This window comes from Peromyscus eremicus, chromosome 4 (assembly GCF_949786415.1).
Source record: "Peromyscus eremicus chromosome 4, PerEre_H2_v1, whole genome shotgun sequence".
Lineage (NCBI taxonomy): Eukaryota > Metazoa > Chordata > Mammalia > Rodentia > Cricetidae > Peromyscus > Peromyscus eremicus.
This window is the reverse complement of record NC_081419.1, coordinates 126,215,929-126,230,249: the sequence shown is the minus strand read 5'-3', so window position 1 is coordinate 126,230,249 and position 14,321 is coordinate 126,215,929. Positions and strand designations below refer to the sequence as shown.

The 14,321-nt window shown below is 47.9% G+C and overlaps 1 protein-coding gene across 1 annotated transcript; it reads left to right on the top strand.

Annotated features, from left to right (window-relative positions):
* Nucleotides 1-83: 83 nt before the first annotated feature.
* On the top strand, nt 84-13,390 carry Plagl2 (PLAG1 like zinc finger 2). The gene is made up of 3 exons (XM_059261661.1): nt 84-206; nt 5,343-5,715; nt 9,039-13,390. The coding sequence occupies exons 2-3, from the start codon at nt 5,456-5,458 to the stop codon at nt 10,267-10,269; spliced, it is 1,491 nt and encodes a 496-aa protein (XP_059117644.1). The 5' UTR covers nt 84-206; nt 5,343-5,455; the 3' UTR covers nt 10,270-13,390.
* Nucleotides 13,391-14,321: the final 931 nt, after the last annotated feature.

Genomic DNA, 14,321 nt, shown 5'->3' with positions numbered 1-14,321 from the left:
CCCGCGCGCCGGCTGGGCCGCTCTAGCCCGCGGGCGGGCGGGACCATAGAGAGCCCGCGGCACCGCCCCCTCCACGACCCGAGCGCCCGCTCGCGCGGCTCCCACAATGCACCGCACAATGGCCCGACCGCCGCCACTACCGGGGCCTGAGCGGGCCTGGCGGAGCCCGAGCGCGGCCCGGCCCGCAGCGCGGGGTCCCGAGCGCAGTGAGTGCCGGCGAGGGCCCTGGGGGATGGTGGGGAGCGGGGCGGGAGGCCGTCGCGCTGTGCCTACACGCCCGGCACTCGGAGCGGCGGCGCCCCTCACCACGGGCCGCCCAGCGCGGTCGCCCACACCCCTGACTGGGGGCCCCCTCTGCGCCAGCCGGGCCCCGGATAGGCCCTGTGGTGACGAAAACGCTCCCCGGACCTCAGACTTGTGCCCGGGGGACCGGAAGAAGCCCTTAGGCTCACTCCATTCCTAGACTTGGAGACTCAGCCCTGAGGGTCCCCCACTGTCGACCCCCCCGCCCCCCGACTCCCTGGAGACCCAGATAACACGCTGCTGTCCTTCCTTGGGATGGCGGTCTGGGGGGCATAGATAAGCTGCACCTGCTCCCTCCCTCGGACACGCCTACCCCGACCCACATAACCCCCTTTCCTGCTCCAAATAGTCCTCTCTTCGCTCTTTCGTTTTCCAGACTTTCATAAACTTACTTTGAGGCTTCTCTCCAATACCTCGGTCTGAATGAAGAACCCCAAATAAGGTCCTACCTGTAGTTGCCTCCCCGGTGACCATATTGAGTAAACTTCAGACATTTTTCCATCGCGAGGGTCTCATTTCTAGACTTTCTTGAAACTCACTCGGGTCTTCAGCACCACCACCCCCAGCCTCTTCCGACCTTTAGAACCTCCCTACCTCTTTCTCGCGGTGGTCTCTTGGAGACCCAAATAGTGTGTTCATGATTCTTTACCGTGCATGCTTGCTCTTCCCATCTCAGACCCTATCTAGACTTCTTTTTGAATTCTCGTCTTTTCTCCCCATTCTCCATTCCCACCTTCCAATCGTAGGGGGAATTTAACATTTCACACCACAAAATGGGGTGATCTAGCGGCTGGCCTGAGGGTCGGACTGTTTCCTACAACTCCAGCTCCACGCTGTGGACTACCTTGGGACAGAAGGGGAAGGGGTCCTGGCTTGCTGCGGCGGCGAGTTGGTGCTTTCCCCTGCAAGCATACCCTGACTCCTGACTTGTGTGTTTTTCCACCTGTCAGCCTGGAGCCGCGATAAGTCTGGCCTTGGGTTTCTAACCCTCTTCTCTCAAGGAAAGGCAGCTGAGTTGGGGGGGGGGGGGTAGGTGAAAATGAGGCTGGAGTGAGTTGCAGCCATTTGCTCAAGGCCTCCCCAGGGGTGGGAGGCAGCGGGAATCTGAGGAAATAGGGAATCAAAGGGACTCCAAAGAGGCCCATCTACACTGACAGAAGAACTAGCAGCCCGAGAGTAAATCCTACCCCCTGTTAATCCTGTTTGATGTTTCTTGGAATGATGCAAGTCATTGAGACTCTCAGGCCTCCTTGTAATTTAATTCTCCCACCATTCCGGAGTGTTGTGTGTGCGCTGGCCTCGGGAAGTGGGCAACTATTCCCATTCCTCCTTCCCTTCTTGCTGTTTTCCAGCCGACCAGTGTGCCTTTGGATTTGTTTCTGTTGCCCAGGTCAAGGCCTGTTTTGTTTTCCCTTCTAACGCTATTTATAATTTCCCAGTTGCTATTTTAAGTTCTTTTGAGGGAAGATTCCACCTCCAAGAACCTTTCTGGGTGTGTTTCCTCCTAGGCAGGTGTTGAATTGAGTTCTTCAGATCCCCAAGTAGCTCTTGGGCAGGAGGGATAAAAGCTATTTTAGGGTAGTCACTGAAGTGGAGCTGTTAATCCTCTGTGGGTCTCTTTAGTTAAGAACACTCAGAGATTAACCCTTTCCTTGCTGTAGAGACTGCTGGCTAGCTCAACATTATTTGATGGGGAGAGTTGGGAAAACAGGACTGTGGCAGCTGAAGGTGGGAACACAAAATTCAGTACAAAGACCAAGATAATAGCTTTCTTTTGCTGGGCACTTTGAGCAGGCCAAACCCAGTGCTGAGCTTTTTGCATACCTGACTAAAATAATCCTTACAGCCAGACTGTGAGGTAAGTATTTTTAGCTTTACAGATGAGGAAACAGGCTAATAATGGAGAAAGAACGCAGTTTCTATAGAGATGATGTAACACCATAAAAACTATAGTTTCATCAGAGGACAGCCTACATCACAGCACTACAGAAGACAGACCGGAGCTTCCAAAGGCCATACAGAGTATTGAGCAAGCATTCTTACTTTGGGTATGGAGCTTTAATAATAGAAGAGGGTGTAATAAAGTGGCCATCCAGGCAAGAGAAAACTCTGGCCCAGATGTGCTGGAGGAAAGTAAAGGGCTTGTGCTGAGGCTTAACAGTGAGGGAAAAGAGGAAGGCTGAGTTCTGAGATGTTGGGAAGGGAAGGAAACTGACTTTGAGGCATGAGAAATAACGCTAAGAGGGAGAGAGAGAAGTTATACTTGGCACTGCTGAAGAGTGGCAGCAGCGATACTGCCCTCATGGGCTTTGTGTGTTCATGTTTCATGTCACTCTCAACAGTACCATTTCACTTCATCCTCTAGAAAATATTTACAGGTTTAGAGAATGAATCTCTTTCAGAAATTGAGGAGAGTGAGGTTCAGAGAAGTGAAGTAACCTGCCTGTGGTTTCACAGCCAGTGAGTGGTGGCTCTTCTGATAGCAAGTCCAAGGTTCTTTCCGTGCTGCCTCCCCCTCCAGATCAGATGCCAGAAGAGTCTAGGGCCGAAAATACACTGACTTATACCAGTAACTGGGAGGGATTGTGTTTGTTTTATGGAAACAGGTTCTGTCAGCTTCTCCATAGCTACGGTTAGACTATGAGACTATAAGAACAGCTTTGAAAGAGAAGCAAAATTCTCTCACAGTTTTGACAGGAAGTCTGAAGGAATAGGTCTGATTGTATGAATCAAACCCAGGAATTTTTCTGGATCAGAGGAGTATGCAAAGGACACAGAGAACGTGAGACTAGATCCCCAAAAGATTCCTAGGTAACACCAGCAACTGTGGCTATGGTGGCCACTGATTGTAGGAAAGGATCTTGCTGTGCTTTTTCAGATGCCTAGGTGAGTAGGATCGTGTTGGCTCTTCTAAAGCCATAACCTCATGAATGCTGATCAAGTGGAGCACATGGTTCCCTCCTTCCTCCTTTGCTTCTATCTGGGCATCCTCGTGAGCTCTTCTTCGCCACTAGCAGCCTGTTTCCTAGAAGCCCATTACTCACTCTTTCAGAAGCTAAACTGCTGTGTCTTGTTTGTGCATGTTCAACAGAACAGATGAGGTGGACGTGTGGGAGGTGGGGATGTACCATTTTCTTTCTGAGTTTGTGCGGAATTTCCAGAGCTAGGCTCCCCTCACATCAGCCAGAGTGGTGTGACTTGCTTTCCTCTAGCTGCCATTCCCAACTTCCAAAGGCTAAGATGCATGATTTAGATAGGAAGTGGGAGCAGAATTTGAATTTGAAGGTATGGGGAATTCTCTCTAAACTAGATATGCATACTTGGAGCTCACTCCTTTTAGTTCCAGGGTATGTAGTAATCGCTGGTATTATAAACAGGTAATTCCACCTTGTGCAGAAGGGAGGGAATTTGAACAATGAAAGCCAGCTGTCAGAGGAGGCGTTTGAGGTGTATAGAGAGCAGGCAGATATGCCAGAGATGTGCCAGGATAACTCAAGTGAGTCTAGTTTTCAGTAATTTCTTGCCTTTCCCAGTGCATGATTAGTACAAAATATTGCCACTTTTGTGCAGATGATTCTAGGCAAATCCCCACTGGTGATGGAGAAATGTTTGTCATATTACATTGCAATGTTTCTTCAACAAAAGGAATGGTTCCTGAACAGGATGTAGCTCATGTTATGATGAGCAAAGCTCTCTGGGGCATGAACCCGCTGATACTATCATCTCGTTCATGGCCAGTCTGTTGGATGAATGGTCACTGTAAGCAGCAGGTGCTAATTAGCTGAGCAAGCATTCCATGGTCCACAGCTAGTTTATGCAGTTGAAGCTCTCCCCAGAGTCTTGTAGCCAATCCCCAGATACACCATCATTGCTCTCTACATGGAAAATCCTCATGACTGAATTTTGGGATTGTCTCTTGAGTTGGTGTCAGGAAGGGGTCGTGTTACTGTTGCTCTGTCTTCCTCTCCTTACTATACCACTTTCACCAACAAGGGCAAGGATCAGATTTCAGGTTTTGGCTCTTTTCTCTGGAGGGTGGAGAACCCAGTTTAAACTAGAACTTCTGGGTATAATAAGAATAATAAGAATCAACTTGAGTTTAATGAGTAATTTACTCATCTAAAAGGAAATTGAGGTTCCTTCTCTAGATGTTAGGTATATGGAAATGAAAGAGATACAGAAGGATCCCTCAGAGGATCATCAGGTGGAGAAGACTTACATTCGAATCAAGAATGTTATCTGTCCTAGTAGAGAATTGCATGTGTGTCCTCTGAGTCTGTAGGATGAACCACTCAGCACTTTGGGTTTTTATGGATTAAAAGAAAACAAAAAACCGTGGAGAACAAAACATCCAGAAAGGTGGTGGAGGTCAGGATGGGACTGGCACTAGTTCAGGGAAAATTCTTGGAGGCTACTGTTGCTTCTCCAGAAGGAACCTCCTGATGTCAGTGCTCTGTTAAGAAATGCATGTGGCACAGGGCCTGGCTCTTGGGTCTGAATTTCCTATGGAAAGGTTCTAACTCTGTTGCCTTTTAGATATTTTATTGTTCCTTAGCACCTCTGGTGAGGGGAATAACAGCAGATGGAGGGAAGTAGGGGGAGGAGGAGGAGGAGGAGGAAGAGAAGGAGGAGGAGGAGGAGGAGGAGGAGGAGGAGGAGGAGGAGGAGGAGGAAAGCTGTCTAACCTTTGAGGGAGGGATGTAAAAAAACGAAGAGAAAGTTTAGTGCTTTGAGCTTTAGTTCCTCAGATTACCTTGTCTCTTCTAGTCTAGAGTTACTAGTAATAACCCCGATGAGCGCTGGTAAGCACAAAGTACCAATGGAAGCTTTATCCATATGGCTGCATTGACCTCTAAAACATGATTTTGGAGGTTGTGTCTGTTTTGTAAATAAGGAAGCAGGTCAGGGAAGCAAGTGCTTGTTTGAAAGTCACACCACTAGTGAGTGGGAGGAGAAGGCTGGGAGTAGGCTTGGGAGCTGTCTGCAGAGCCTGTGTGCTCTTGGTATGGGGCTTCCTAACACCAGGTGCTCTGTTTCAGGTGAAGAGACTGTTTTCTGAAGGCTGCGTTGGAGGCTGTGACCGAGCAGAGAGCCTATGTGAACTGATGGGGAGGCTTTCTGAATAACATGGCCCTCTGCCATTAGCCTTGCCATGACCACATTTTTCACCAGCGTCCCTCCCTGGATTCAAGATGCAAAGCAGGAGGAGGAAGTGGGCTGGAAACTAGTTCCCAGGCCTCGGGGCCGGGAGGCAGAGAGTCAAGTGAAGTGCCAATGTGAAATCTCGGGGACACCTTTCTCAAATGGGGAGAAGCTAAGGCCTCATAGCCTTCCCCATCCGGAGCAGAGACCGTATAGCTGCCCTCAGCTGCACTGTGGCAAGGCTTTTGCCTCCAAGTACAAGCTGTATAGGTAGGTGACACTCCCATACCTCTTTTAGCCCCCAGCTTCCCAGAGGTCAGAACCAGAGACTCAGCTGAGTGTGGGTCTTTATTGGTAGCAAAAGAGTAAAAGACGAAGTTGTCCTGTAAGTGTACTCTGAACTCTAACCATTTGAAGTCACTACTAAGTAATGATAGTGTTTAGCTGGGCATGGAGGCGCATGCCTGTAATTCTGGCACTTACAAGGCTGAAGCAGAAAAATCACACCAGTTCAAAGCCAGCTTGGGCTACAGAGTGAGACTGTTTGAAAACAAACCACTTAGGGCCCATTGAGCTAGCTCAGTGGGTTGGAGTGCTTGCTGCCAAGCCTAACAATCTGAGTTCAGTCCCTGGGACCCACATGGTGGAAGGAGAGAACTGACTTCTGCAAGTTGTCTCTGGCCCCTAAACTCATACATGTACACACAAAATAAATGTAATAAAATTTTGTTTAAGCTGGGCAGTGGTGGTGCATACCTTTAATCCCAGCATTCAGGAGGCAGAGGTAGGTGGGTCTCTTGAGTTTGAGGCTAGCCTCGGCTACAGAGTTAGTTCCAGGACAGCCAAGGATACACAAAGGAACCCTGTCTCGAAACCTCCCCCAACTCCCCCCAAAAATTTTTTTAACAGCAAACAAACAAAATTAGTGTTTGTCTGTGTTGAAACAGGAGTTCCTTATGTAGCCCAGGTTAGCCTGGAATTCAGAAAATTCCTTCCTCCTCAAAAATGGTGGTATTTTTATTGAGACAGTAGAATCTGAGGAGTATAGTATAAGGCAGCTATGAACAAATTAGACTTAACATTTTTTTCAGTACTTTCTCCATTCCTGTCAGGTAAATTATCAGAATCTTAGCCAGAAGTTAGAAATTGGTCTTAGAAGTTCAGAAGGACAAGGAGATCCTCTGGTCTAATCTGTCCACTCTACAGCTGGGGCTCTTGTGACTTCGCCAGGGTCAGAGTGTTGGTCCTGCAGTGCTGCTGCTTCTGACTCAGCCTGCTAATCAGATGGTTGTTTCTCTTTCTGTAGAGTCCCTGCTGCTCAGTGGGTCAGCTCCTTTCCTGAAATTTGTAAGCCCAAGAACCCTTACTTAAAGTGAAAGAGAATGTGAAAGCCCTTGTTAGGGCAGATAAGAGCAGCTCTGTTAGGGAAAGGACCTGAGGAGAGCCATCTGTATTTACTTGATCCCCTGCCTTGCCAGTAAAGGAACCATGAACTTGTCCTGATCAAATGAGGTAGACTACCTGGTGCGTCTAGCCATTCATCTGTCTATTATTTGATACTCTCCTGCTATGCACCACAAACAGTGCTCATTGCCAGGGGCAGGATAGTGAGTAAGAAGGGTGGAGGGGCTAGCTGTTTGTTTGTTGTTTACACATAGTGAAAACTTTTGAGTATCCTTTCTCAATAGTGAAGACAGACAGCAAACCCATAAATACAGTGAGATGACCACAGAAAGCCCTAGTTCCTCATCTGGAAAGCAGTTGGTAGGAAGGAACCAAGATAGGTATCAGGGGTTGTGTGGAATGTGTTGATTCTTAGGGGACCCTAGTCAGGGACATCCTCTTGGACTCTTTTGTGGTGGTCTGAGTACCAGTGGGAGGCTGATAGAAAAATCCTAGTCCAAGAGGTAAGAGCCCTGACATATGATCTTTGGTGAGTTTCTGGACTTCTTTAGGCCTTAGTTTTCTACCTGCGAAATGAAGGAAACAGACTGAGTCCTTCAGCACTGCCTCTAATGTGCCATCCTGTCAGCATGCCAGGAGGTTGATAATAACCCCATAAATATGAATGCACACACGTAACACAAGGTGATTCTCAATATAGAAAAGGTCATGGCGCCGGGCAGTGGTGGTGCACACCTTTAATCCCAGCACTCAGGAGGCAGAGCCAGGCGGATCTCTGTTAGTTCGAGGCCAGCCTGGTCTACAGAGTGAGATCCAGGACAGGCACCAAAACTACACAGAGAAACCCTGTCTCGAATAAAACAAAAACCAAAAAAAAAAAAAAAAAAAGAAAGAAAGAAAAGGTCATGGGGTACTAGACACAACTATGATGTGTTATCTCAAGAGGGTTAGTGTTTAAATACAGCCTCTGCCATTGACTGACCGATGGGTGGGGCTACCTGGTGCTTCCTGTCCTTAACTGGAAAATGTTGTTAATGACAGCTCACCCACAGTTTGGCAAATGATAGGCCTTAAAGTCTTGGTGGGTTGATTCTGAAGGTATGGATCCAGTTCCTAGTCTCTGGGCTGTTTTCCAATCAGACAGGAGACATGTGAACTAAGGGACAATGAGGAACTAAGCAGTTGAAATGATACAAAAGGGTCTGTAGTGAAAAATGAATTGTTCTCATACTCATCACAGCTATGTCTCTCCCAAAAGCAGCTGGTGGGATTCATTTCTTAGGAATCCTCGAGACATTCAAATGTGTATTCTCCTTTTGGTTTTCAAAGGGGGTTGTATTAATGTGCACTGTTGAACTTCCTTTTTTGCCTTGTCTTTGTATATCTTGGGAACTTGTTACGGATCAGGAAGTTTACGTACATTTCATATTTCATTTTTCCCTTTATTGTAACATTTAAAAAAATTAAATGTAAACTTTTGAAGAGGAAATCATTCACATGACTTAGAATTCAGGAGGTATTAAAAGGCTTACAATGAAAGTTCTCTATCAGGTCCATTTATAAACTCTGATTTTGCCCCCCCCCCCCATGTCTGGTTCTTATTGCAAGCACATACAAGCAATACATTATTTTTTATGTAGCAAATACCATTCTTTGTGTACTATTGCTTTTTCCTCTTTTTTTTTTTTTTTTTAAATTTCTTTCAAGACAGAATTTCTCTCTGTATAGCCTTGACTGCCCTGTACTTGCTCTGTAGAACAGACTGACCTCAAACTCAGAGTTCTGCCTGCCTCTTCTTCCCAAATGTTCAGATTAAAGGCATGCACCACTGCCCCCCTCCTTTTTCCTCTTAATGTCTCTAAGAAGCTTATTCCTTGAAGGTACATATAAAGCTCACCTTTTAAATACCAGAGTTATATTACAGACTTAGCAATTGTATAACCAGTTCCCTATTAGTAAATTCAGATTGTTCTTGATTTTTTGCTACTAAAACCAGTGCTGCCAAGAATGGCAATACATACATGATTTTGTAGGGATATTGGTAGAATATAGTCGATATGGTATTCTGTTGCATTGCTTTATTGAAGTTTTTATATATAGTTTCCTGTTCGTAGACATCTGGTTGTCTAGTTAGCCCTTTTGAACTTCCCTCTTTCAGCTTTCTACCCATCTTCCATCCCTCCCCACAGGCACATGGCCACCCACTCGGCCCAGAAACCCCACCAGTGCATGTACTGTGACAAGATGTTTCACCGAAAGGACCATCTGCGGAACCACTTGCAGACCCACGACCCCAACAAGGAGGCCCTCCACTGCTCTGAGTGTGGTAAGAATTACAATACAAAGCTGGGTTACCGCCGCCACCTGGCCATGCATGCTGCCAGCAGTGGTGATCTCAGCTGCAAGGTGTGCCTGCAGACCTTTGAGAGTACCCAGGCCCTATTGGAGCACCTGAAGGCTCACTCACGCCGGGTAGCAGGAGGTGCCAAGGAGAAGAAGCACCCCTGTGATCACTGTGACCGGCGGTTCTATACTCGGAAGGATGTTCGACGGCACCTAGTGGTGCACACTGGTCGTAAAGACTTCCTGTGCCAGTACTGTGCCCAGAGGTTTGGCCGCAAGGATCACCTGACACGGCATGTCAAGAAGAGCCACTCACAGGAGCTGCTCAAGATCAAGACAGAGCCAGTGGATATGTTAGGCTTACTCAGCTGTAGCTCCGCAGTCAGTGTAAAGGAAGAGCTGAGCCCTGTGCTCTGCATGGCCTCTCGGGACGTGATGGGGGCCAAGGCCTTCCCTGGCATGTTGCCCATGGGCATGTATGGTGCCCACATCCCTACCATGCCCAGTGCGGGCGTGCCACACTCCCTGGTGCACAACACGCTGCCCATGGGTATGAGTTACCCTCTGGAATCTTCTCCTATCTCCTCCTCAGCTCAGCTCCCTCCAAAATACCAGCTTGGTTCTACCTCATACTTGCCTGATAAACTGCCCAAAGTGGAGGTGGATAGTTTTCTGGCAGAGCTTCCTGGAAGTCTGTCTCTCTCATCAGCTGAACCCCAGCCCGCCTCACCTCAGCCGGCGGCAGCTGCAGCCCTCCTAGATGAAGCCCTGCTCACCAAGAGTCCCGCCAACCTCTCTGAGGCCCTCTGCGCTGCTAATATGGACTTCTCTCATTTACTGGGCTTTCTTCCACTCAACCTACCCCCATGTAACCCGCCAGGGGCCACAGGAGGCTTGGTCATGGGCTACTCCCAAGCTGAGGCACAGCCTCTGCTCACCACTCTGCAAGCTCAGCCTCAAGATTCCCCTGGAGCTGGGGGACCCCTGAACTTTGGGCCTCTGCACTCCTTGCCTCCTGTCTTCACCTCTGGCCTGAGTACCACCACCCTGCCTCGTTTCCACCAAGCATTCCAGTAGCCCCCACGGAGGTCCCCCACTCAGTCTTTTGGTTCTGGAAGGGAGCCTAAGTACCCATCCCATCCACCTCCCCCATGAAGGCAGCTGAGCTTTCAGAGCTGGGTTCAAAAAGAAAATTCCAGTGTCTATATGGAGCACTTGGTTTGGGGGCTCAGGCTCCAGGATCAATCTAGAGGGATCCTTGAACCCAGCCCCGTGAACAATCTATCATAGGACTTTCAGGTATTTTTACTTTTATTTTTTGATCTGAACTGGGAGCTATTTTTAGCCCTCTGCCTCTCCAGAGTGTCAGAACCACCTTCAATCTGGAGAAGGGGAAGCCTCTTGGAGACAGAGGGTTTCACCTTGTATGACCTCAAGAGAAATAGCTTAAGAAGCCCGTCTTCTGGTCCCAGCCTGCAGACCCTCCAGCAGTTGGTTGTTGAGTCCCTGCTGTGGAAGGTCTCTTGACTATTACCTGCTTCCAGCAACCAAGCAGGAAAGAGGGCCTCTATTCTCAGCAATCCCATCCCTACTCTACCAGCAGCTCTATTTCAGTCAGTGTTGTCCAGCAACGGTACCGTTTACACATTCTCCTCAGACACACCATTTCACCTCCCTTGCCACACTGTTAGCCTTAGAGTAATTGCAGTGAACACTGTTTACACACCGTGAATCCATTCCCACCAGTCCATTTCAGTTGCCACCAGCCTGAGCCACTAGGTACCTGGTGTTAACTGGAGCCCTGTTTACAAGGCGGAGTCGGGTCTTGCTGACTTCTCTTCACTTGAGGTCACATTTTTCCCCCGTGGGGAAATAAACTGACTTTGGACTGCTTCAGTTTCTGCCATCTTCCATGACTGCTTCTATTCCTGCCTTCCATGGCAGTGTCCACAGGAGATAGGCAAGAAGATTGGAGCAGCTTTCTCACAGGTCTGCAATTTTGTTTTTCTCCAAGTACATCATGACACCTTCGTCCTCCTGAACTGGAGAGGGGAAGAAATGAAAGGCACCAATATCTACCATTCCCCAATCCCCAGCCCCACCCTGGACATCATGAGCTGTTGTTATTTGTCTTGGAAGGAAGGGTTCTGGGCTCTGGGCTGGATAGTAGAGAAGAGGGAATTCACCCTTGGTTTGTTTTCCTCCTGCTTGTCCTTCCAGGACATAATGGAACTGTCAGAAGAGTTTCTAGAAAGTTAGGATTGGGCAGATAGTTGAGTCCTAATCTATCAAATCATTGTTGCCTCTCATACCAAAATGTTCTTACCTACAGTGTCCCTTCTGCCTTCCCTGCTTTGCAGTCCCCAAGGACTCTGGGCACTGTGCATTGTCTTCTTTGCTCTCCATTGAGGACCTTCCACCTGTCATGGTCCCCTCAGTTGCCCTTAGTATCTAGCAATGTTTCTTGAAAGAAGTTGTTAGTTCTTCTGCTGACTTGGGGCTCCCTGCCACAGAGAGCACAGCCGAATCCCTAATCCCATTTCATCTCGGTTCTGTATGGGCTTTTCCCATGCACGGAAGGGAGGCAGCTCAGGGACCACCATTGTGGAACCTTTTGAGACACCTCTCTGATTCAGAAACACACTTCTACCTCTTTGCTGTTAACTCCTACAGATGTAGCCAGCAGCCTGGGCACTTCTGTTAGTGGTGCCTTTTGCCGGCTTCTCCACTAGGGTTTCAGGACAGACTACCTAGGAACTGCCTCAATCTCCCACCAGTTCTTCCCTGCCCCTCCCCTCTGTCTAGATTCACTCCAGTTTATCATTGGGAACTGTGCAGGTCCAAGACCTGGACTCCTGCTTCAGCCCAGGCCAGTACTCCTTGTTTGAGATGAAAGCCTTCAGATTTAACTCCCTGGCCCGTGTTTGGAAGCAATGTGGAGTGAATAAGATGTTTTGATTTAAGCAAGGTAGCTTGGAATACCTTTTTTAAAAAAAACAAACAAACAAAAAAAAAACTGGATATAAGTATGTCTGACAGGATTGGAATCAGACTAGGTGATTTGCTTCTAAAGATTAGTTTCAGTGAGTCCCAGGGACTAATTAAGGTTTGTTTTTAAAAGCGTCTGCCTTGGTACGCAACCATCTCCTGCATGCTATGCATGTTGTTGGGACTCGTATTACAGGAAGGGGCATGTGAGAATCCAAGTGGAACTCACTGCTGCCGTTTTCCTTGTGTTTGGTCTTCACTAGACCCAGGCCCTTCTCCCTTTGCCTGCCACCTCCCTGTTGCCTCATTTTCAGAAACCAGTAGCCTCCAGCCCCAAGTATAGTGCACTGGGCTGTTTGAGGAGCCCTGTCCTCCTGAGCTTGTCCTCCCTTGGTGCTCAAAGGACAGCAGAGCACCTATTGTAAATCTTGTAACTGGGGCCTTGTTCCCACCTCCAGTCTTTTCTCCTTGCCTTTTCTCATCCATCCTCTCTGTTTCTCGACTTTTCCAGTGTCCTCACTCTAAGGAATTTTCCTGTCACTGTGAACTTTGCTGGTTATCTGCCTTCACTTGTTTGGACCACAAACCACCCTGCAGTTTCTCAAACCTTTCCCCAACCTACCACCCAAAAGAGCCTTTTTGGCCAGTTAAAAGGATAAGAATAATTTATTCTGTACTCGGTGCCCAAACTCATTGAAGTACCCCTTATGAGGCCAAGAGAGCCAGAGGGGCTTCTGCCCAGGACAGGAGCCATGGCATGTGGCACAGACTAATCAGGGACCAGAAAAGAATGATGTCCCCTCTCCTTGCCACGTACTCTAGCCTGTCAGCAACGCACTGACGGCACAGGGGACAAGCGCCCCTCAGCCTGCACAGCAGCTTGTCAGAGTTGAAACTGTCCTGGGGCCAGGGACTAGCATGCCCAGGTGTCGGCTCAAGAGGATCCTAGCACCGTCTTAAACAGGTGGGAGGCAGGGAAGGGCGCACCAGTGTGTCTCTCCCCGACTTTACATGGTGTTTTGTTAATGCAAATCTGGGGAAGCAGGTGTGATTGCTTTTGTTCGTAGATATTATCCTAAGTTGAAATTTCCCTAAACCTCCCTTAGGAGCCTTTAAGTTTCCCATCCCTTTTTGGTAGCTATTTTCCCCACCCCTTCTCCACGAATTAAAAAAAAAAAAACAAAAACAAAAAACAAAAAAAAAAAACCAACAGGTTGTATTATACAGGATCAATATTTTGCTTTTTAACAAGGATATTTATGTAATAAGAAACTTTGCCTTAGGCAGGTGTTGGCCAGAAAAGTCCAGATTTCTCTGGGACCTCACCCTGGCCTCTCCTGGAGCTCTGAACCTGCTGTGGAAGGAAGTGGCTGTGACTTTGACCACTGGAGAGTGGGTCTGTGGTGTGGAAAGGGTGTTCACTGTGTAATCTTGGACTGTGTGGAGTTGTTCCTGTCAACTTGCTTCAGGTGTTGCCTGGCGTCATCTGCCAGTTCTCCCATGCGCCCCTCTGCGCGTCTGGCACTAGAATCCCTGAACACTACTTCACACCCTTCTCTCACTCCCAGTTGGTTGAAGCTTTGGAACCACTCTTTCTTAATGCCAGATTATTTAAAGAAAAAATTACAAGACAAAAACCTTTTAGCACTTTGTAAACACAGTGAATAACCTCTTGGAGTATTTTTGGCTTTATATAAAACAAGGTTTTTAATTGTAAAATATAAGTGCCATTAGAAAATGCACAGGGCATATCTTTGTTAAAGTAGATTTTTCAATGTTTTACAGAATTAATTTTCAAAAAAAGTTTTTATAATGAAGTTGTTTATTAAAAACTTCTGAATGACGTGCTTTGCAGTTTCAAACCTGTTTATTGGGGAAGGGTTGGAGTGAGCCTGAGACTGAAGAATGGGATCTGCAGGCCTCTTTAGCATCCAAGGTGATGCTGGGGGGGGGGGGGGGGCAAACAGTGGGTCTTTTTTTTTTTTTTTTGGTTTTTCGAGACAATGTTTCTCTGTGTAGCTTTGCGCCTTTCCTGGAACTCACTTGGTAGCCCAGGCTGGCCTTGAACTCCCAGAGATCCGCCTGCCTCTGCCTCCCGAGTGCTGGGATTAAAGGCGTGGGCCACCACCGCCCGGCCCAAA

Excerpts from the sequence above, each read along its gene's own strand:
- Plagl2 (XM_059261661.1), top strand. The coding sequence starts at position 5,456 with ATGACCACATTTTTCACCAGCGTCCCTCCCTGGATTCAAGATGCAAAG. Across the intron at positions 5,716-9,038 it reads TCCAAGTACAAGCTGTATAG|GCACATGGCCACCCACTCGG; the intron begins GTAGGTGACACT and ends CCCTCCCCACAG.